Here is a 25,274-nt window from a genome sequence, read left to right as displayed (position 1 = left end):
CTATCACCTCCATCCATCACATTTCTAAAATGCTCCATGGTTTTGGCCCAAACATTGATGGGTGCAAAACCCCAACCTTGGGTTCCAAGCCCACAAATGACTTTTGTGGTGCTCCAACCTCCAAACCTTGAACCCTAGGCCTTGGAGTACCTCCCAACATACTTGTGTTCGTGGCTATCTTTTATTTTGCATATGGTTTATGTGGTGTATGTTCTATCTACAATTGCTTAATTAATATTGCAAAAGAAAGAAGTTTTGGAATAAGTAATTGTTGCAACATAGAATGCCAAAATTTCAACAGATTAGACAATGAGAAATGCATTTGAATATCTTGTAAGCAATATAATAGCTAAATTGATATTAGAGATAAAGTAAAATTAACATCATGTTAGTGGGATAACAACCATAGTATGAATCGAGGCATGAGTAGGTCTAGTTTTTATGACAATAATAGAAACTAAATGATAATGAAAGCTATGAGAGATCTCACCATCATGAAAGGTGTATGACAATTAGATCATGATCTATATATTGGAAAGGAAACATGGAGGTAAGAGTGAGGGCGATACCTACTCCATGATTGTGGGGGACTGCCCCCCTCCATCCCCCCCCCTTCCCCCGTTTGCACTTACTCCCAAAGCATGCTCCAAAGGAAAGCACTCTGGGAGTGTGCTCCGGTAAGAGTGAGGGTGATACCTACTCCATGATTGTGGGGGACTGCCCCCCCCCCCGTTTGCACTTGCTCCTAAAGCATGCTCCAAAGGAAAGCACTCTGGGAGTGTGCTCCCGTTGGGAGCGATTTCCAGGAGCGTGCTCCTGCAAATTATTTTTTGCTCCCTAGTAGATTTCTTTTCTTTTCTTTGCAAAAAAACATTTGCTCCACTGTTCAACACCCTTGTAAAAGTGTTCGACAAAGCTAGTGAGAAGGAAAAGGGTTGGGACAACAAATTTTACATGCTCCCATTGTAAAACAACATACACTAGTTCATATACTTCTGTAAGAGTCAAAACTTGTGATAAAATGAGTCAAAAATAGTAATAAATACAAAATAATACCCATCTGCAATACAATACCCTCGTACAAACTGAAGTTTGCGTTCTGGGGCGAAAAACCCTAAATTAACATAACTTCTACCGTCAGATCTTCTGCAAGCCCCCCCACACCCCCAGTTAGGTATTGGGATTGAAACACGACTGAAACAAGATCTCTGAATCAGGGAAATAATTAGGCTCCACAGCCAACATGATGAGAATCGAGATGTTGTAACTTGTGGACCTGTGGTTGATGAAGATTATAACTACTAGATGATTGATGTTATATGGTTTAATCCATATTTTTATGTTTTTTATAATTAATTCATCATTCTACGTGTTTTTGTTGATATATATGCATCAAAATATATATTATATAAAAAATGCTCCCCAAATCGCTTCCGACGTGGAAGCTTCTGAAAATTGTCGCTCCCTGCTCTTGCTTCCAAGCAGCCTTGACCCACTCTTCCTTGGTTGTAGGAGTTGCTCTTCCCTAATTGTATGAGTTGATGATGAGAAAGAGGTATGTTGATATCGATGTTCAATTAAGCTAAGTTCCTGCACAACAAAATTTAGTGACTTACCTCAAGAGGGGAAAGGGATGGTGACAACAACCCCTAGGGAAAGCCATGGAATGGGTGTAAGGAAAAAAAGAAAAAGGAGGTGGGAAGGCATGAGGTAATAGTGATGGTGAGATGGCATCAAAGAAGGCATGAAGTGGTACTATGGTATGATGGTGAGGTGGCATCAATGAAGGCAGGGGGGCAATAAGGTATAAGGTGATGATGCTGGAAAGAACTATAAAAAATGCCTAAGATAGTGATGTGTTGTCAAGTAAGGCACAAGGTATCCATGAGCCAACACCACTGGAAACCACCATTGAAGGCGTGAGATGACAACACCAGTATGGGGCTAACAAAGGTGTGAGAGGCGAGAGGGAGGTCATTAGCACAGCAGGGGAGACTATATAGTTGCAGGGTAAGGAATGCAACCTGCCAACCAATAGAGGTGACATCTCAAGACAGGGACCAAGGGAGTGGTTGTTAGTCCTAACTAGGGGAAAGTCATCTTGAATAAGCTGTACCTGAGATAATGATCTAGGAAGAACCAAGTCATTGATCATGTGAGGAAGTAAGGGGAGAGGAAGAAAAAATGGTAGAAAGAAGCAACAGGAAGAATGCGGGCTCCCCAAGTGTATCAGGGCAGTTGAAAAAAAGTGAGGGTGGTGAAATTTAAAATTTCAGCAAAATAGGCCTTTTGGTACCTTGAATTGATTTCTTTATGTCTGTGTAACTACTAGTCCAAACAGTCTCGAAATCTTATTGGCGATTTTTCTCTTGATGCTCTTTCATATCCCTTGTGAATGAAACTGTTGTCTTGAGCATGCAGATATACTCGCCTCAAGTCAGATTACTGTTTCCCACAACAAAAATGACAATTCTGGGTGGTCAACCTTGACAGGTCATGTATGCAGCCCGCTAAGCCCCTGTCTTTGGTAACTCCTTTGTCGGCTCATGATGGTCTTTCTCTTCAATGCCTGGACTTACGACTTAAAAATATTTGTAAATAATTTAATTTTTGCATTTATCTAATGTTTGATTCTTGAGTCTTATAAAATATTTTAACTTGCTTAATCTTATATTTTCACATCTGAAATGTTCTCTTGCATTCAACACTTCCGATTATGGGTTTAACTTTGATATTTTTGCTCATAAGATGTGATTCTGGAACTTGGTTCTTTTTTTCTGACTTCAAACATGGCTCGAGCATTAGTATCATGCCTTGATACCCTGTAAAAATTCAGGTGGAAATACATGAATGTGGAGATTATAAAGTGAAAAGGATTTTTATTTATGCTGAGCCAGTATATCCCTCTCTGACCTTTACGCGACATTTCATTATGGTTTATAGAACCCCCAAGTAGTTTTGGTGGTTTAACTACCTAACCCATAACCTCGATATTTAATTGTTAAATTTGCTCTCTTGTCACTAACATAAATTGATCACTATACATGTATTTTATGGTTTTAAATATTATTGGAGTGTTTATAGCAGTGTTGCGAAAATCTCGATAACATCCTGATTTTATCTCGAAATCACGATTTTTTAGCTTAGCCGATGTTTGCAGATTTTTAAAGAAATTTTTATGGTATCTTAATTTTGCCGATGTTTGCTGATTTTTACCGATATTTTCCCGATTTTCCCGATTTTTTGGTTTTCCGGACCCTTGCCAATTTTATCCCGATGCCAACGCTTGCAACATTGGTTTGTAGTCCAATGCCTGCAAATAGATAACACTTTTCTGTTTGCATCACTGAAATCTTTTATGTTTTGTCAGTATTATAAGAGTTTGTGTGTAACTCTCTTTTACTGAAGTTCTTTGGTTTTGTTATCATGTTAAATATTGGCTATCTTAACATGATTTCTGATGCTGGACTTTGAGGTGGGAGTCAGGACACTTAAGATAATTATATTAGTGTCCAATGAATGACCACAAAAGTAGGTCAATGGGACTGAAAAGTACAGCTGGTATGAATACAATGTGGGAGTGCAAGCACAATTCCTAGAAAATACAAAAAATAATATTAAGAAAGAAACTTACATAACATCAGGACATATGTATAAAACTGCGACAAAGGTGCAAAGTATTTGCTGTTAAGTGCTTTTAGTATGACTTTTACAGTTCTTGATTAGTTTGATCTAGTTGTAGGAATAGTTTAACTTGTAATTTATTTCCAACTTGTCAATTTCCTAATGCTCAGGCACCTGCGAGAGTTGTTCAAGATTGATGCAGCTGAATATATGCTTTCTATATGTGGAAATGATGCACTAAGGGAGCTGTCATCCCCAGGGAAGAGTGGGAGTGTATTCTATCTTTCTCATGATGATAAATTTATGATAAAGACAATGCGGAAATCTGAAGTGAAGGTAAAAGTTTGAAATTTGAATTATTTAATTAAATAATTTGGAAGGTTTCAATGAGCAATAGCAGTTTGGAGAATGTCATTTAGTGGACACATTTTCTTCAGGTGTTTGTCATGTATTCCTTTCTTGCATTCCATTTTTCTTATTTGTGGACATAATATAAATAATCACACTCAACGAGTGATCTTTACATGGCTTTTGTCAATTCAAAGGGAGAAATGCCCTCATTTTTTTTATTATTTGATAGCAATCATAAAAAAATACACACTGTTTTTAGCCAGTTGTACATGTGTCTATTTATTTCTTTGTTATTGATACTACCTTTTCTTCCCCAAAATATTTATATATTAGGAAAATAGTACAAAGATAGGGTCTAGACAGATAAATAAGAACACAATCTTTAGTCAGTAGATTCTAGACTAAAGAGCATTATTTCCCATTCCTACACAGTTAAGGAGAGAAGCATATCTAATTGACTAAGTTACTGTACCTGGAAGGCTCAGTTTCTGGATTGGAAACACTGGAGGATCCACCTGGGATATGTTTCTAGCCTGACAGAAATATATTGCTATTGGATTCTCCAAAAAACTCAATGTTTTTAATCAAAAACACTTTAAAGAAGCATAAAATAAAGGGGAAAACAAATTAAAGTACGGGGTCCCTAAAACCCTAACTTTGCCTGAAAATTTCCCCTTCATTCCGAAACACACCAGTTTGAGTTTTCCGTAGCTGTTTGCATATCTAACTTTGTGATTTGTTTAGTGTATATGTCAATTGTTTGCAAGTCATGTATGTGTGCAATATTTACATATGATTCCATTGTTCAAACACTGATTTTGTACATGTGCAATGTTTACATATCATGTCTGGACTCTTAATGGATATTTTATATGTCAATGGGAACACTCCTTTTGGTTATATTTTCAAAGTTATGAATGCTTTAGATTCTCGACATATGAATTTTCTTTGTTTCTAGTTCATGTTCATTTGTTAACTATATATATCTATACACACACACACACATTTTCTGTACCTAGATTCTGGTAACTTTTTTAGCTATTTAATTTCACAAATCAGCAGATGCATATAATTTCTAAGCAAAAGAAGCTTAGACCATGCCCGGGTTGCTAAGTCATCTACAAAACACTGAAAGTTAGTTTTGCAGAGTTCTCATTTTGTAACTCTGAGAGTTATTTTACATCTTACTGATGAGATAGGAGTTAGCTATAGGTATAAGAATAGTCTTGGGAAGTTTTGTTTTACTCTATCAAGTGTTCCTACGATCTAGCAAGAGGTGGGACACCATTTACACATTTTCGGTGTGTGATCATCTGGCCTGAATTAAGAGCCATAACGACTCAACTGCTTATCAACAGCTCCCTTATGGGAGTGTCCCATCAAACCCTGGTGAGGGCTATAACACTACCCTCTTTCACTGATCCGGTTGTCTTCTCATGGCTGAGAACGGAAAAAATACCAAACTACTCGCTCGCAGAACCATGAGTCTCCAGATAGAGTAGTTCACTTGATCTTTATGTCCTCCGTTTTCTCACTGTGAGCAAGGGAGCCGCATATCCAAGGCAGCCTAATGAAGGAGAAAGGGGATTGGTTTTATGGTTATCTTTTGTGACAACAGGCTGGAGGAATAGCCAACGAGTAGGAGAAGAGTTATGTTGGGGAGTTCTGTGCCTAATTTGTGGTTAGTTTTCTGGTATAACAGGTCCGTAACCTTCAGTGGAGATCCCTGAGCAAGCCGAGCTCCTGTAGGTAACTTTTTGAGAGTGGAAATGGCCTATGGTGGGCTGAGAAGGAGTTTAAGGGGCAATGAGTAGGTGGTACGTGTAGAAGAAGGCTAACTGTGGGCATTTGAAGGAGATTTGAGGGCATTTTTGGGGTTGTAACAGAAGTTACAGTCAGCCCTAATTGCAGACCAAAGATCTCAGATTGTGCACACAAGCTAAGGTCAAAGGGAGCAGAAGAATTATGAGGAACAAAGGTATGTTTACTCTCTTTGAATTGATGTATTGCTAAATGGATGTAGTGTCTAGTTGTACAGGTTGGTTGGACACTTTTGGATTGTTGGAGGGTAGCAAGAAATTATTCCAAGTGTGCCCTAAGTGCAAACCTTAGGAAGGATTCTAGGGCTGCTAGAAGAGGCAGAGAAGAGAAGAGCTCAGGGTCTGATCAGCCAGAGGAGCAGTTTTGGATAGCCCAAGTTCATTGTGCAAAGAAGGATGTTTGGCAATGATAGGTGGCAACCCTCCTGTCCTATGTTTGTCTTCATTGGAGCAGTGCAAGATGACAATAGTGAGAAGAAGTCCCTAAGTAGTAGAGGAGTAGCAGTGGGCAAGAAGACTCAAGTGTTGTGGCTTTGAAGGACTAAGGAGTAGCTAGTGAGCGTGAAGACCCTATGTGTTGGTTGTAGATGGACTTATGATCAGCTAGAGGGCAGATTGGAGAGCCGAGTTTAGTGACCTAAAGGACCAGGACCATTGATAGAGGCAGTGCTGCAGAACAGAAGCGAAGGACCTGCAGTGTGTTTAGGATACGACAAAGAAGCTGTGATTGTGCACTACATTAGCTAGATCGTCAGTGTATCTTGTTCTTGTATTCTTGTACTAGTGGATGTATGAGGGCCATTATCCTTGGTACGGGAGCCCTAGACTGTTGTATTATCAGTTTGTTAATATAACGAAGTTGGGTTTTGTAAAAAGTTGTCTATATTTTGTGCACTAGTAGATTTACTGTTGTATATTGTTTTGTAGTGCAAAGTAGTTTGTTGTGATACATGGATTGGTAGCGTCAGTGATTGTAAGATTCTATCCTAGACTCCAGTATGGTGGAAATTCAACATGGTATGAGGTATCAAAGCTACTTTGAAGGGCCAATGAATTAGAGTGCGTACAACGAAGTACGACTTAAGAGGGAGTTGGTCACATTGTTGTTGAAGGGCTCACAACAATGTCAAAGTTGCAGGTTGGCCTCTAGTATGAGAATAGGTTGGAAGGCTTCTCCAACTATAGTCCATGGAAGGAATGAATCAAGTTGGTTCAAATGGTGAACAAGATCTGGGAGTTTGTCGAGAAAGAAGTCAAGAAGCCCAATGACCCTAAGGAGTTGGAAGTGTATGAAGAGTTGGATACTAAGGTGAAGTTGATCATCCTAAACGGTGTTAGGGAGTCCTTAATACCTCATTTGTTCGGGAAGAACACTGCCCATGAGACGTGGGAGGCTCTTCAAAATTTGTTCCAGAATAAGAACGAGAACTGGGTATTGGTATTGTAGGATAAGTTGAAGGCCACCAAGATGATGCAGGGTGAAGGGGTGACTTCGTATTTGACGAGGTTGTCTCAAGTTCGAGATGAGCTTGCTGCCATCAGTGAGATTATTTCAGATTTCGAGATGGTGAGGATTGCCTTGAAGGGGTTTACTCCAGAGTGGAAGCCGTTCATCAAGGGGATCATTGCCAGGGACAAGTTGCCAGATTGGAACAGGTTGTGGGATGACTTCATTTAGGAAGAGTTGCGAGACAAGGATCTTCGTCCGAACAAGAAGGGTTCAGACGATGAAGTGGCACTTGCAGTAAGGATGAAGGGCAAGCAAAAGAAGGACTTGAGTAAGATCAAGTGTTTCAACTATGGCGAGATGGGTCATTTTTTGACGAAGTGTTCGATGCAGAAGAAGGGAGATGATGAGAAGAAGAAAGGAAAACAGGTTACATGTGTCGCCACTCCTACCGAGATAGATGATCTCTCCAGGAGATTGGAGAATGAGGACTTTGCTTTGATCTCTCATTTCTCACAAGGTACCATCAACGAGGCTGCATGGTGCATGGCCAGTGGTGTGTCGAAGCACATGACAGGTTCACGGGATGTGTTCGAGACTCTAGCTAAGTGGGACTTGAAGTTGCACATGGTGTTGGGCGACAAGAGTCAAAAAGAGATCAGGGGATTAGGTGTCATGCCATTCAGGATGGAGTTAGGTCAGGTGATGTGAGTTTAGGATGTACTGTTTGTACCAGGACTCATATATAACATGATGTTTGTCTTAGCGATCGAGCTTAAGGGGTTTGAGGTGCTGTTCCAGGGTGGGAAGACAAGACTCAGGCCTAGAGGCTCTAGCTCCGTAGGTGTTGTGATTGGAGTTCTAGAGCATGGTCTATGTAGGTTGACGGGGCAAGCCTATAGATCATGAGAAGACGCAGAACTAGGTACAGGTTTCAGAGAAGTAGGTGCAGGTTTTAGAGGAGCAGGTATAGGTTCTAGAGAAGAAGGTCCACGTTCTAGAGGTTCAGAGGGAGCCGAGTTCTAGAGGGAGTTTGCAGGTTCACATGGAGAATGTGCATCCCATGAAGAGTGTGTGGTCAGTAGGGAGCAAGGGTGCTTCCACATCTAGCAAGAAGGGATCATGGAGAGAGTGTTTTAGGAGAAGAAGCAGGAGACTTCCAGTGATAGTGACACTTTCGAGAAGGGCGTAGGTCATACTATAGGGTTTGCTTTAGTGATGAACGCCAGGAGTTGGGCAAGTGTTGCGATCAGTGACAGTGATGAAGAGTTACTTCCTAGTCTTGGAAGTACCTCCCAAGCTAAGAGGGAGTGTTTAGATTAGTAACTTGGGAGGTACTCCAAGCCCTAGGGTTCGGGGTTTGGAGGAAGGAGCGCCACAAAAGTGGTTTGTGGGCTTAGAACCCAAGGTGTGGGCTTTGCACCCAAGCTTGTGGGTCTGAAACTACAAGGGTTTGAATGATTTTATGCTTGAAGGTGTTAGAGGACCCCTAGAGGAGCAAGGGGCAACTGCAAGCATTCAAATCTGAGGTCTAGAAATGAAGATACATATTTATTTATGTTGCTGGTGGGTTTTGTGGCACATAAGTCAGGTTGGCCTGGTGTATTAGTGTGCCACAAGGGCAGTTTGTTGACACCCATGGTTTGCAGATAAATAAAGGTTTGTTGGAGGACATTCACACATCATCCAAGTGCCAACATCAAAGAGGACTCACCTCAGAGAGAGCCGCAAAACGAAGGCAACCTAGAAAAGGAGAAAGAGGATTGGTTTTATGGTTATCTTTTGTGACTGCAGGCCGAGTTTTGAGGAGTAGCCAGTGAGGAGGAGAAGAGTTCTGTTTGGGAATTTTGTGCCTAATTTGAGGTTAGTTTTCTGGTATAACAAGTTTGAAACCTTAAGTGGAGATCCCTGAACAGGTCGAGTTCTTGTAGGTGACTTTTTGAGGGTCGAAAAGGCCTATAGTAGGCTGGAAAGGAGTTTAAGGGGTAGCGAGTAAGTGGGACGTGTAGAAGAATGTTCACTGCAGGCATTTGAAGGAGATTGAGGGCAAGTTTGGGGTTGTAACAAAAGTTACAACTTGCCCTAATTGCAGACCAAAGATCTCAAATTGTGCACAAAAGCCAAGGTTAAAGGGATCAAAAGAATTATGAGGAACAAAGGTATGTTTACTCCCTTTGAATTGATGTATTGCTAAGTGGATGTAGAGCCTAGTTGGACAGTTTGGTTGGACACTTCTGGACTGTTGGAGGGCAGTGAGAAAGTGTTCCAAGTGTGCCCTAAGTGCAGACCTTAGGAAGGATTCTAGGGCTACTAGAAGAGGCAGAGAAGAGAAGAGCTCAAGGTTTGATCAGCCAGAGGAGCAGTTTTGGATAGCCCAAGTTCATTGTGCAAAGAAGGATGTTTGACAGTGATAGGTGGCAACCCTCCTGCCTTATGTTTCTCTTCCTTGGAACAACACAGGAAGATGATAGTGGGAGGAAGTCCCCAAGTAGCTAAGGAGCAACAGTGGGCAAGAAGACTCAAATGTTGTGGCCTTGAAGGAATAAGGAGCAACTAGTGAGCATGAAGACCCTATGTGTTGGTTGTAGATGGACTTATGATCAACTAGAGGGTAGATTGGAGAGCCGAGTTTAGTGACCTAAAGGACCAAGACCACTAATAGAGGAAGTGTTGCAAAACAAAAGTGAAGGACCTGCAGTGTGTTTAGAATATGACAAAGAAGCTGTGATTGTGCACTACATTAGCTAGACTTTCAGTGTGTCTTGTTCTTGTATTCTTCTACTAATGGATGTATGAGAGCCATTATCCCTGATACGAGAGTCCTAGATTGTTGGATTATCAGTTTGTTAATATAACGAAGTTGGGTTTTGTAAAAAGTTGTCTATATTTTATGCGCTAGTGGATTTACTGTTGTATATTGTTCTGCAGTGCAAAGTAGTTTGTTGTGATACTTGGATTGGTAGCGTCAGTGATTGTAAGATTCTACCCTAGACTCAAGTATCGTGGAAATTCAACAGTGCCCATGTTGAAATGTTGTTTTTACAGCCATCTGCCATACCTCAAGATTAAATGTTCCAGTGAGAGACAAAATCTAATGGAAGTCAATTTTGCAATAGGAGAAAAAATATCACCAAATTCAATTCGCTCTACCTGAGAATAATTTTTGCTCTTGGGCAAGCCGTGTACTTCTTGATCTTTCTTGCTACATTTAATTTCTTTTTGAATACCTTTTTGCTACCAATGATTTTACTCCCATTAGGCAATTCAACCAAATCCCAATCATCATTTTTCTCAGGGGCCTCCATTTCTTCTGCCATGGTCTCCTTCTAAAGTTTTCTCTCTTCAAAATTTATTGCCTCTATAGCATATCTGGGTTCATCATTAATACACGATAGAACAAAAGAAGAATGGATATCAGGTCGACTATACCTTGTCGTATGTCTCCTTGCACTGTCATACCTTCTGAAGATTGGAGTTGTGGTTCTACCTTATCATTTCATTCAAATGACTCTACCCCCTAAAATGATTTAGATTCGTCAATCTTTAGCTCAAACTCCACTTTCTTTGGTTCTAGTTCTTTTGGTTCATCTTCATTCTGGGAAGTGCTTTCAACTTCTTTCAAGATTACATCTTGACTGTACATTGTTTTCCTTGTTATAGGATTCCATGATTTGTAACCTCTCACTCCATCTTTGTAATCTATGAAGATGTATTTCTTTGCCTTATTGTTCAACTTGCTCATCTTTCCTTTGGAACATGCATGAAAGCATTACACCCAAATACTCCGAGAAGCGAAACAAATGGTTTTTGACCAGACCATACCTCATGTGGAGTATTGTCAACTAGTGCTGAACTGGGTGAGCGATTTACTAGATAATGGGTTGTGACAACAACTTTCATTAAGACTTCTTGTGCCAATCATACATCATTAAGAATACACATTGCTTTTTCCATTAGTGTCTTGTTCATCCTTTCTCCCACTCCATTTTGCTAAGGTGTGTATGGTGTAGAGTTCTACCACGCTACAAAACACACAAAAATGTTCAAATTCTTTGTCACATAAGTCAATTCCATTATTTATTCTCAACACTTTTATCCTTTTTTTAGTTTGGTTTTCCACAAGGGCTTTGAACTCTTTGAATTTGCTAAAAAACTCAGATTTCTTTTTCAACAAATACAACCATGTATTCCTGAAGAAATCATATATGAATGGAACAAACTACAAAGGTCTTGCTAGTGATGGAATAAGTATAGGACTAAACACATCACTATGTATAAATCCAAGATCTCTCTTGCCCTTATAGAGCTAAAAGAGAATTCACTCAATTCTGTTTACCATATAAACAATGTTCACAAAAATCAAAATTTGATGCACATTCAAACATACCTTTACCGTGTAATAATCGAAGACCCTTCTCTTCGATATGTCTTGATCTTTCGATGCAAAAGCATTATATTATCTCCAAAATGAGCCAGGGTTCTGATTTCTTTGTTTTCGCCTTCAAGAACAATAGTATTGTTACACCCATCAATGATAGTGCTTCCCAATATCTTATATAAACTTCCACAACGAACTGCCCTCATGAACACCATTGCTCCTCAAACCATTTGACTCTATCCTTTTCAAATATAACATGTACACTTGCACCAACCATCTTACCCATAGATATCAGGTTTCTAGCTAGATATGGAATGTGCAAAATACGAAGAAGTGTTCTAACCCTTCCGTGTTTCAATTGCAACTTGAATTTTCCACGTCTTGTGATTTTGGTTGGCCAATCATCTCCTAGTAAGATGTCATCGTCACACATTTCATATTGACGAAACCAACCCCTATGAGGAGTCATATGAAAGGAGCCATTTGAGTTGATGGACTTTAGAACCTATAAACAATGCATATAGATTCTAAAGTTAAAATAAAACATAAATAATGGAATTCAGACACCACTCAAAAATATCTTTTTACCGTGGAAACCCAAATGGGAAAACCATCATTCTTAGAGCTTCTCTACCCTTCTTTTCTTTTCATTATATTTTCAACCATGCACATACAATATATAAATATTTTCATTTTCACCAACCTCTGAAACCCCAATTCCTTGACCAAAATTTGATTACAATGGACGAAACAATTAGCCAAAATACCATCGACCAAAAAACCATTGGCTGAAAGCATGAGCCAAAAACCTTGACCCAAAGCCACTGCGATAAGATAAGATAATTATATTAATGTCCAACACCTGACCGCCAAAATAGGTCAATGGGATTGAGGACTTCAACCAATATGAATACAATGTGGGAGTGCAAGCACAACTCCTAGAAATGTCGAAAATAATATAAATAAAGAAACATACATAGGCATAACATCAGAATATATGGATAAATGTATAAAACCATGACAAAGGTACGACGTTACAAAATACTAAGTGATTTTGGACAACTCAAAACTTGTCAAGAGAGAGAGTGATCCAACAATTTTACAATTTTATAACCAGACACGAATCTTGGGGAATGAACAACTACTTGCTTTAAAGTCTGTGAGTGTTCCTTTTTAATTCTTTCTTTTTGGCAAAATGCTGATTTGTATTGACAATTTTCAGTGAATACATCATGTTTTGTTAAGAGCTTTGCTTCTGATCTAGGCTAGAAGAGCCAACATGTTAGATTGTGCCCCATAATTGAGGCCCTATTATATTTTCACAAAACATGACCTTTAGTAGGTATTTGAATTACTATTTCATCCAAGAACTTGAACATATGAAAAATCAAACTATCATAAGTATGTTTGTGACCTTTAAAGGTAGATTTATATTGATTTGATCAAGAAAAAGATAGAATTATCAATCAATGTGTGGACCAAGGTTGAAAGTCAGCGTAGCACAACACTAAATCACCAAGAAGAACAATCTTTAAGTGAAGAGGGTGGAGAAACAAGGGTAAACAAATTTAGGGAAATTCCTTTTCATAAAGACCCTAACAAACCACACTTCTAGAAAATATGCTGCCTTCTAGTTGTGAGGATGGAGAAACAAGAGGAAACAAGCATAGGGAGATGTCTTTACATAAGGACCCTAGCAAAGCCACACTTTTAGAAAATATGCTTTATGTGTTCCTTTCTTTTGCATTGCACACATAGGCAATTTCTAAATGCTGTCCTCGCTTAGCCTATGATTTTTACTTAGAGATTGATGAAAAATAAGCAATCTAGTTGCTCTGTGTATAAAGGCACACAATGATCTTCATATATCGTTAGTTCTTTTAAGTGAATTTCCTTTTGAGTCATTCATATTTGATGTCTTATTTACAATATCACAAATTGAGGGGCTTTGCTTGATCCACCCATAAAGTGCATGTGTGTCCAATTTCATTGAAAAGCACTTTGAAGCTCTCTCTTGGTTCAAACACTGAGATAATGTCCATTATTATAGCTTTATATTTCCTGTGAAGCAACAAGTTCCCAAAAAAATTCTTCTAGGAAGATTACACCCTTTATTGAGGTCCCAAAGATTCAACCATGAGAACAAACTTTTCTTAATTAGAAAGATTTGTTCGACCCTCGAGGAGGTTGGAGATCTTGATAAAGACTTGAAGCACCATATGCTACTTTTTGAGCCCAAGATCCTGCCATTATGAAATCCTTGGAAGCTTCAAGAAAAATGTCGTGAGATATGGTGATCTTCATATATCATTAGTTCTTTTAAGTGACTTTTCTTTTGAGTCATTCAAATTTGATGTCTTATTTACAATATCACAAATTGGGGGGCTTTGCTTGATCCGCCCATAAAGTGCATGTGTGTCCAGTTTCATTGAAAACCACTTTGAATCTTGATCTTGGTTCAGACACTGAGATAATGTCCATTATAATAGCTTTATATTTCCTATAAAGCAACAAGTTCCCAAAAAAATCTTCTAGGAAGATTATTCCCCTTTATTAAGGTCCCAAAGATTCAACCATGAGAACAAACTTTTCTTAATTTTGTTTGACCCTCGAGAAGGTTGGAGATCTTGATAAAGACTTGAAGCACCATATGGTACTTTTTGAGCCCAATACCTTGCCATTGTGAAATCCTTGGAAGCTTCAAGAAAGATGTCGTGAGATGATGTTTTCTAAGCTAAATCTTCCTTTAAAACTAAAATATATGAAAGTCAAACTAACCAGTTTTGACGAAATTGTCAATTCACATCTCCTTGTAGTGCTTTTGCTACCTATTTAGCAACAACCACTGGACATTGAGTGTAAACATCCACTTGTCCTAAGCCCATTTCATTTTTCTTGGGAGTGTAAATATCCCAAAGTTCTAGCATCAACTCCTCTTTCCCTCATGGTTTGTCCCAAGGTTAGTTGCATAAGATGTGCCCTAGTTTGGAAAAATTGGAAATAATGGGAAACCTACAAGAGGTATAATTCACATGACCAATAACAAGAACCCTGGACACAATTGGAGTACTTATTGCTAAAGAGATGTCTTAATTGTAACACACTCTTTGATTTAAGGCCATGTTGCTTCTAATGTATAATTGTGGTTTGTTTCTCCATTACAATGGCAAACCTTGTGCTCTGTATGAGCCTTGTAAGATTTGAAATTTTGAACTTTTGCAAACTTGTCTAGATTAATGAGTCTTTTCCTTTGGTACTATTAGTGCAAAATCTGGTTACTTAGTGCAAAGCCTCACTAAGCAAGCTAGATTGAGCACAACAATGGGAGTGCTACCACTGTCACCTCAGTAACAACTCCCCTATTTTTAGTGATGGACGCAATCCAATGCAAGGGAGACTTCCTTATTAGATCTCAGGGAGCAAGTAACCTAATTCAACTTAGGCTAAATCCCCCCTATGGGTTCTATAATAAACTTTCACCAAACAAAAGGATATACATTAGGGTTTTGGGTGAGGTATAATTTCAAGAATATGAGTTCTAGGGTTCCTATGGCTCAATCTAAAGGCTTAGATCAACTAATAAAGGCTTAAATAAGTTCCCAAACACAATACAATCAAGAAATTATTCTTGGTTGTCATAGACTAGGGTTTAAAATCGGAATTGCAACAAGCAAATAGTTTATAACAACAATAAGAAAAAGCCACATAATCTATGATGAAAAGTGTAAAATTAGGGCTAAATAAAGAGTAAACAAGAGAATATATTACATTACATTTCCCATGGTAGAAATAAGTATAACAACACAATAAATCCTAAACGTCATCCCCAATTTCGAAATAAAAAATGCATGTAAATAAATACTTTTGCGGTTCCAATTAATTACAAACAAATCCTAACCCTAGGACAATGACATTCAAGATAAATAATGCTGAAAATGTACTATTTTACTAAAATAAAACCCTAATTTATACTAGAACAAATAGAATAAGAAAATATTTAGGTTTTAAAGGATTGGCACAAGAGATAAGACTAGTTCCTTTCTCCATCTAGGGCTGATGGAGTCTATGAGTAAAAATCCATGCAGGAAGATAGATGAATTGGATTTAAAAAATTAAGGGAGACATACTTATGCCCCTCAAATTTGTAACCCTAGTGCTCTTTTGCCTTAGTGGAGATTTAAATGCAGGGAGATAAGCCTACGCCATCTCAAGAGAAGCTTGATGAAATCCTTGTCCAAGGAGATTTTAGTGCCATAAATATCAACAAAACCTTGGTGAAAATTTTAACAAACCCTAATTCATCGAAGAGAACATGATCGAAGAAGATAACTTACATCTATATAGTACTTATCATCATAGATTCACAATCAATCTTCCAAAAGAGAGAACCATACATAAAGTATCCTCCAAGAGGAATTTGCTACACTAGGGTTCCATAGGGAACAAGAGAGAAAATACAAGTAGCCAATAAATGATCTCCAAGTGTGGGTGATAATGATCCAAGGGAAATCAACTTCCCTCTATTTATATGATGGTAGCCAAGTCAATTTTCCCTAAAATAGGCTAAAAGCCCTACAAATATTAAAGATCCATGATCACAAGTTGGAGAGGTCACAAGGTGACCCCCAAAGATAGCTAAATCAATGAAATAACATTAAATTGTGCCTCATTCCACCCACACATATGAGTAAGGTATCCTGCAAGGGTAACATCATGCTCCAAAAGGTGTCTCTTCATGAAATTTGCAATAAATGGTTCCAAGGGGTGTATCTTGTTATCACTCCTTCGGATCTCCAGGGCTAAGGAAGAGTCCAGCTGAGGTAGCCATAGACCGACCTTTTGACTTGGTAGCTAGCCTACCAAGCCAGAGAGGGCTCTCTCCAAAGAATCACAGCCAAGAGGGTGGATGGATTAGGGTTTTAGGCTAGGTATAAAGTGCAAAGGTTGTTTTGATTTGATTTTTGATGGGGTTGCTGATGAGGATATTAAGTCAAAGAGCCTAGGTCAGGGCAAATCAGATATGATTGCAGACATCCAAAGGGGCAAGGTAGGCAGAAGGTTTAGCACTTAAAAGGTGATTTGGTGAGATGGTTTAAGACTGATGAGGAGTTAGGAAGAGCATAGGAGATGTATTCTTCCTAAACTGAAGAAAAATGGACAAATTATGATAACTTTCCCAAAACAGAGCATGAGCAAACATGTATTCTGCCTATCAACTTGAAAATTACCATATAATAGACATGAAATGGTTTATGAGCATACAAAACATTCATACAAATGATCACAAAGAAGAAACAATGCTAAACATCCATACCACATGTATCCCAAAGAAATAGCTGCAACTCATCTATTAATACTGGCCAAAATCTGATACAATAGTGTCTCTGATCACTAGTACAACATCCAACTAAGTCCAACCTCTGAAAAGAGTGAAGAAAGGGAAGATATAGATATAAAAACAAACTCCTCTTTCCTCAGGGGTCGAATCCATGAGAAGAGGAGCAGTTCCACCAAAAACTGAACTGATAGCTAGAGTGTAGGGTGGTCAAAGTGACTCATCCCTAATTACATTGAAACTGATTCATTTGACTTGATGAAGTCTATTTACCTAATGTATTTACCCCTAGGTAATAGTAAAAGACCATAATTACATTTACCATATCAATTACATCAGTAAAAAGTTGATTCCCAAGGATGAAAATCAAAATCGGAGAAAAACAATGAAAAATCAGGGAAATTGTCAAGTGCGCCATCTTTCTGTCAAGTGCACCCTCCATCTTGCAGGTTGATTTTGACTACCTTCCCGTTGTCCAAATTGAGCACAGGATAGCTCATTGGAAAGCTTGTCCTGTGTAGTTTCCAAATCTGCGTTCAGTTTCCAAAATGGACTTGATTTGGCACTCCAAATCTTCATTCTCCCAAGACTCGTTAAGTGCGCAACGCCTGGGCCAAAAATGAGGCAGAAACATGATTTTTTGCTAGTTTTTTACCCTTTTCACCTGCCAGTTTTGCAAACTAAGGTTGGAAACATGGTTTTCCTAGATATATTTGTCCTTTTGCATCCAGTGGTGGTCTCCATTTCTTCAAAAAGTGTCCCAAAAAAGTGCGCAGCGACATGCTGCTGATTTCTGGGCAAGTTCGTAGCGCCAGAAGGAAGTGCGCAACGCCGACTTCAAATGCCTTCCCAAAGTCCAAATTGAGCCCATGATAGCTCGTTGGAAATATCTCTCTCTTGGCTACACAATGGACCTATCAAGCACTGAAAATGATCAATTATAGCCCCTCAAAAATCAATTCTCCCAAGACTGGTCAAAAAGTGCAGAATGAGGGTGCAAAAATGAAGTGTGATCTTGCAGGAAACTTTTGGAGGTCTTCCTCAACTCCAAATTGAGCTCATGATAGCTCATTGGAAAGCTCTTTCTGTCTAGTTATCATTTGACTCATCAAGCAAGTCATTTGGACACTCCAGCTAGGAGAAAAATTGATTTTCCCAAGGTCACTCAAGAAGTGCAACAACTCTCTTGTAGCAACTGTATTTTTGACATTTCTCCAAAACCATAACACTTGTGTAAAAACTGAAGGAGGTTTTTCATCCTTGGACTATTATGGATAAAAACCTCTCTCACTTTTGTAAAATTCATCTTTGTTTGGTTGGAAACATACTTTGAAGCAAAACTGGCCCTATGTGTGGCAAATGATTTGTCCCTTGGAATGACTTCTTGAAAAATGATGGAGACATGATTTCTATGAGTTGGAATGGCCTCATACTTGCTGAAATGACCTCCCTTATGCCTCCTTTGCTCAGATGTCTTTGATTCCATAGCCAACCCTAGCTCAGTGGGAGAGGAAATTAGGGTTTAGTGCTTGTGGAAAATGATGATTTGGACACCCTTGGGAAAAGACAACTCCCTTTGGCATTCACTTAACTTTTTGAAACATTACCCTTTCAATTGACTATTTCCTTTGACCAATTGATTTTTTGATGGTCTTTGAGAACTCTTTGAATTTGACTTTGCTTTAATGAAGTTGGCATATAGAGATTGAGTTGGCAGCTTAGGAACAATACTTATTACATATAGTGAACATAAAATTACATGATGAAATAAGCATTTCTCTTTACAAATCATCTTCACATGGTGAAGAGATGTTATTTGATCACCCTTTACTTGCTGGTCTTATGCAATGGAATGGAGTTTTATTGGAACCTTGGAAACCCTAATGACCTAATGAAACCTTGAAAAACCCTAAAAGACCTAATGAGACCTTGAAGGACTGAATTTCAAGATGACATGATTGATGTGATGGCATGATGTCATTAACTTTATGGACAATGGATACTCAGCAAGGTTGAAATGAGCCAACAAGGGGTAAATTTTTAAAAGGAGCAAAGGAAACCCTAATTCAACATTCAGTGACCAAATTTTTGCATGACGACCTAGTGGAATGACAAAAATTTCAGAATGGGACCCTAATATGATATGAAAAGAGGATTTTTGATCACTGATTGCAGTATGCAAATACTGACACTAACACATCTTACCCCAAAAATCATGCGCCCTCATCATGTGGGTGCCCAATCATTAAGCAAAACATCCTCAAACCCGATGTCATTCATTAGGGTGCTCATGCCATCATCCATAGCATAAAAAAGATGACTTCATCATGCTAGGGCATGATGTCATCATCTTCAAAAATGTATGATCCCCTCCAAATGGGTACCTTGTCATCATCATTACCAAACATCCTCAAAAGTAGGGCAACGTCTGTCAAGTAGGTGCAATGATAGTCTGGGAGCATCTTGGCATCTCAAGGGTACATCTGCTCTCAGGTCAACGTCCTAGCTCTGATAGACAATGTCCAAGCTCTTGGAGGGGGGGAAGAGTATCATCAACTGTGTTAGGTCATCCAAGGTCAGTGCTCCTTAAAGGGTGCTCAATGTTCTTTGTCAAAGTAGCTTGTGTCATCATTAAAGTGGTTGGACATCCTTTCTAAAGTGCTGCAAAAGCATCATATAATCCTTCAAGGGATGTCAGTTGTACCTGAGAGCAAATATTTAATACATAAAGAATCAAGTGAGATCAACATCATGGGTGCAAGAACCATAAGAGTATCAAAGTGTACCATATTGAATGTTCAAGCCATTAAAGTACTTCACACAAGCATCTTCTTTGAATGTCCTATTGGCTTATGAATGTACACAAATTACTATGGTTAAGTATGGGAGGATTATCACATGGCCCTATTAAGTGCTTTCAAACCCTAAGTGGAGGAAAGTTCCTAGGTCGATCCTTTTAGAAGATAGGTGTAGGTGATAGGCATTATGGACTAGGGTTTACTTCAATGAATTGTGTCATAGACTTAAGCTACTTTATATCGATAATGCCATGAACACCTCTGTAGAGGGTGCATTTAGGTTGCTTGACTTACCTAAGCCTTCCCTCACCTTTTTTTTTCCCAAGCTCCCATATTTGCCTTTTTCTTTCTTTAAATAGCTTGTTTAACAAGCTTCATTTAATATCATGTAATCACAATGAGATAACCCTTTTTCATGATGAGCAGTTTATCGCTTCATTGGGGCTGGGAGGTTCTTAAAGAGTTCCTTTTACTTTGATAGGCGTGATATGATAGATATTCTTGGGGATGAGTGGCTATATAAGAGAGGGAAGAGCTCATGCTACAGTTCGACTTTTTGTCGCTTTACATCCCTTGCCATTCTTTTGCATTTTGATATTTTGGCTCATGCTCTCTCTTTTCTTTCAATTGCATCAACCTCAGTATATATAACCTCTTCTTCTGATAGGACAATGCCAACAGGGAATTGGTATGAGTGATTGACAGCAACCAATCAAAAGATGGGACAATGGATCAAAGGGGAATGATGACAAATGTTAAGTATGGATAATATGGAATGCTACCATCATCAAAGCCTTCTATTTGTGCCCCTTCTAGATGGTGAAAGGAACGTCCTAAGGAAGGTAACTAGTGGTAAGTGATAACCACCAAGGTGATGTGAGGGAACAGGTGTACAATCAATAACAGTTAATCATCCAATTCAAACTGTGCTACATACTAGAATGCCTTTAACAATTACATAAAAACACTTGAGTACAAAAATGGTTAATGTATCTCACAATGAATGAACCACCTTCATTGGATGAATAAGCTAGAAGAATGAATGCACTGACTGGAGAATAGATGAGAGGCATCTAAGGCGGGCTATCTGTGGATCATGGTAGGGCTACTGGCTGGAAAACTGCATCTCATCTATTTCTCCTAGGGTTACCCAGATATGTGGGTGGGAACAGTTACTACACATCGTGGATCAAGAAGCACTGGTTGAGTGACTAAAAGCCAGTTTCGGGAACCTAAAGTAAAGGTTCCATATATATATATATATTTGTTTTTTTTTGTTTTTCTTTTGTTTTTGAGCTCACCTGAAGGAAGTCCATAAAGGTTGATCTTACTCCTATGATGATGGAATCTTGTTCCCAAACTTTAAAATATTGACTTCAGTACTGACTCTATGGAGGAGACATATCTGGTCTTTGCCCCAATTAAAATAATAGTTGTGTTTACGTGAATGTGAATTAAATGAAAGTAATTTTCTTATTATAAAAAAATGCGCCTGTAGTCTATTCCTTGTCAAGAGGGAACTGGCATATGGCATTGGAAAAGAAGGGACACATTGCCAAAGAGTTTAATAACATGGTTAGACAGGCTTACTACATGCTATTATATTTCTCATGTTAAAGCTACATTTATACTTCGACGTTTGATTCCGAATTGTGAGAGTGTTTTCAGTGAAGTTTGTTCAGAATCTTCAAGGATATTATGAATTGGATTGGAATATTAAAGAATGTGGAAATCTTGACATTGTTGCAAAAATTTAAGTAGTGAGTTGAGTGAGTTTCTTTGGCTGCTTGCCTAGCTTATTTTCCCAATGGTCAGGCAATTGGTGCTTCATTTATGCTGAGAGCGTTGATTTTCTTAATTAACATATTAAATTGATTGGGATCTCCAAACAATGTCTGGAAGAGAAGAGATAAGATAGTTAATTTTATTAATTCCCAACAAATAACCACAAAAGTAGGTCAATGGGACTGAAGAAAAGTACAATCAGTATGAAATTACAATGTGGGACTGCAAGCGTAGCTTCTAGAAAATGCTGAAAATAACTTAAAGGAAAAAAAAACAAGCAGCATTGCTGCCACTACACGCATATAAAAGACCATGGCACGATACCAAATAATAAATAGCCTGCCAGGAAATAATGAGTGAATTAGGAAGATCTGGCAATCGAGCTAAGGATGTCAAGGGCTTCTGAGTCTGATGACTAATGGCGAGGGAGGCGAAGTTGTGAACTGGGCATTGGCTTGCTGTTGAAGTCCCCTGGAACCAGCAGTGGGTCTGGCTGTATGATCCTTGGGGGGGGGGGATGTGGGAGTGAGGGATACTCCTAGCATCCAGGATCGAAAGAAAGAAACTCTGAATAGATCTCTGGCTGCTCTTACGGAACTGGGAAGTAATCGGATGGGTTGTATTCTTTATCCAGTATAATCATGTGTGACTGGGATCTCCAAACAATGTCTGGAAGAGGAGAAAAGATAGATAATTTATTAATGCCCAACAAATAACCACAAAAGTAGGTCAATGGGACTGAAGACAAGTACAATCAGTATGAAATTACAATGTGGGACTGCAAGTGCAGCTTCTAGAAAATGCTGAAAATAACTTAAAGAAAAAAAAACAAGCGGTATTGCTCCCACTACACGCATTTAAAAGATTGGCATGATACCAAATAATCAATAGCCTGCCAAGAAAGAATGAGTGAGATAGGAAGATCTGGCAATTGAGCTAAAGATGTCAACGGCTTCCGAGTCTGATGATTAATAGCGAGGGAGGTGAACTGGGGCATTGGCTCGCTGTTGAAGTCCCCTGGAGCCAGGGCCCAGCAGTGGGTCTGGCTGTATGATCCTGGGGGGGGGATGTGGGAGTGAGGGATACTCCTAGCATCCAAGATCGAAAGAAAGAAACTCTGAATAGATCTATGGCTGCTCTTATGAAACTGGGAAGTAATCGGATGGGCTGTATTCTTTATCCAGTATAATCATATGTGACAAAGAAATAAATGTGCTACCGAATTTCTGAAATTTGAAAGGGTGGCTTTCAAATTTAGACTGTGACCAAGGAAGGGATGTAAGTCTGTGGGATATATATGAATAATACATCTTATGATTTTCCGGCATGTTACATTCATGTTTGATATGCTTCATGGGTTTTTACTGCAAAGTACTTCATAAGGCATGGGCCAGGATGGAGTATACACATGCAACACTTTGTATTACTTTTGTCATTATTTCATATATTTTTAATTGGTTTGATGCTCACAATTTGTAGCCTTACTAGTTCTACCATGTTACAGGTACTCCTTGGAATGCTACCAAACTACTATAATCATGTTCGTGCCTATGAACATACTCTGATCACAAGGTTTTTTGGCCTTCACAGTGTAAAATTAGTAGGAGGCCAGAAGGTATGACATCATTCAATTTTTATTTGATAGCCTTTGGGTTTTAGGCTTCTTTGACTTGTTCAATATGCTTCAAGATAAATGTTAACATTCTTTGTCTGTGCTTTTCGCTTTTCATTTCACTACACATCTTTGCTTGTCAGAGAACTTTGGTTGAACATCATTATGAGCCTAACATGTAGAAACTTGACCATAGTGCAGAAGAAGCATTAATATATTGTAGAAACAAGAATTATAAGTATGGAAGGGGGCAAATGAATTGTTTTTTTGCATCTTTTTCAGGTTTACTACTTCTTTATGAAGGAACTGATGAGATTTTGTTCATCAAGTCTTTGCCAAGCATTTTTGTTTTAGTTTTAAATGTGTAAATGCTTTGGCATTGTGTTTGTCGACTCATTGTGAAGCATACATGTTACAACTTAAAATTGACATGTGAGATTGAACAGATCCGTTTTATGGTGATGGGGAATATACTATGTTCAGAAAAACAAATACACAGACGTTATGATTTGAAAGGCTCGTCTCAAGGTCGCTCAACAGATAAAATTGAAATTAATGAAGCAACTACTCTCAAGGATCTTGACCTGGACTTTGTGTTTCGTCTTGACCCGTTTTGGTACCAAACTCTTCTCCAGTAAGTGCTTTTGTCATAATTTAATCCTTTCTGTTATTGTTCTGTGATACATAATTTAAGATAAGTTGAAACATTGTATATCTATGAATAGCTAATTTATAAACAAGTTTTTTCAGACAATCTGCCTATGTTTCTACTTGCACAGGTTAGAATATTATCTTGTAGTTATTGTCAGAACTATGTTCATGTCATATATACCTGAAAATTAATCTACAACTTTATCAAATGTTTATGGTCCTGATCTTCTACTTAAAGGACATACGATATCTTAGTGCAGATGATTGTATGTTATACACAAGTGGATTTATGGAGGCTTGATAAGTTCAGTCAAGTATTTAGGCATTTTTTGTATTCTCATCAGTATTGCACTTACCAGCAGCAAGCTACTCTCCATACACTGGAGGAAGGCCATAGCTCTGAAAATGGGATACTTCCACCCCATAATTCAGCCATCATCCCCCTTGGTCTGGAAATCAAGTTCCAAATTCTTTTAATGTATGCAATACAACTTAGGCTTTTGAGGTCTGAGACATTCAAAATGAGGCGGGTCCAATACACCCTCATTGTTTCGGCTCCCCAGGAGGTAAAAAAACATATTGGTTGATGATCTTAAAGGGTGGCCTTCCCTAGGATGGGTAACCCATCCCCTTGTACATTCAAAATAGAAGGAACCTTGTTCAGAAAGGATGGCCAATTCTGAACTTCTCAAGCTTTGCTCAGGGCCTTTGCCAAAATTATTCCACGTAAACCAGAATTCAAGAGAGTTTGAGCTCTGGAATTGATTAGGATTGTACATTCCCAACTAAGGTTTGAAGGCAAGGCAAGCATCTTTTTCCACTTGGGCCTGTTGGACCAGTAACAATCCTTTCTTACTGATTTTGCACCATGTTAATGTTCCCATAGACAAGTTGGGAACCTTTGGTAACTCATAAACTAACCATCATGGTTGAGGAATAAAAAACTCATAAACTATCAATCAACCTTTTTCTCTGCATCATTAGAATCTAGATACATACATATTTGCCAAGCCAAATTGATGGTGTTGTTTGCATAACCACATCATCTTTATTGGGTCTTAGACTCGTCACTATCTATGTGAGCTATTTTGTATGTATGGCTGGGATTCTAATATTTGGAAACAACCATTTTTATGTAATAAAGGCCTTAGCACTTTTATTAGAGACTTCAACTTGAAGTAAGGTTTTGGGCCTCATTTTAGCATAAATAGGCGTTTTCCCCCATATGTGTAATTCTTGCGATTTTACCAATATAATCAACCAAATTTATTGGTGCTTATTGGATAAGTTTTCCTCCATTACTTAGATTTGTAGGTGCAATTCAAGCTTGGGTGTTTATTGTCTCAACTATTTTTCTTTGTTTTGAGCTCATTAGTTCTATTACTCTAGTTATCTGTTTCCTTCACTTCAATAATTGTAATTGTAATTCCATTTGGATGCATAAATGTTGTTAGTTATTCTCGGAGCTTAAGA

At 38.5% G+C, this 25,274-nt stretch overlaps 1 protein-coding gene across 1 annotated transcript in view; it reads left to right on the top strand.

Annotated features, from left to right (window-relative positions):
• LOC149163306 (phosphatidylinositol 4-phosphate 5-kinase 1-like) overlaps nt 1-25,274 on the top strand; it is an 86,110-nt gene that overhangs the window by 53,798 nt on the left and 7,038 nt on the right. Inside the window, exons 6-8 of the mRNA XM_089431675.1 lie at nt 3,795-3,960; nt 23,043-23,153; nt 23,597-23,784. Coding sequence (XP_089287801.1) covers nt 3,795-3,960; nt 23,043-23,153; nt 23,597-23,784 — 465 coding nt within the window. The remainder of the gene's footprint in view (nt 1-3,794; nt 3,961-23,042; nt 23,154-23,596; nt 23,785-25,274) is intronic.

Source organism: Pinus tabuliformis, chromosome 5_1, assembly GCF_031772625.1.
Source record: "Pinus tabuliformis cultivar Carrire ecotype Pingquan chromosome 5_1, CPIR1, whole genome shotgun sequence".
NCBI classification, from domain to species: Eukaryota; Viridiplantae; Streptophyta; class Pinopsida; order Pinales; family Pinaceae; genus Pinus; species Pinus tabuliformis.
The sequence above is the reverse complement of the archived record's forward strand: the minus strand, read 5'-3'. Positions and strand labels throughout refer to the sequence as shown.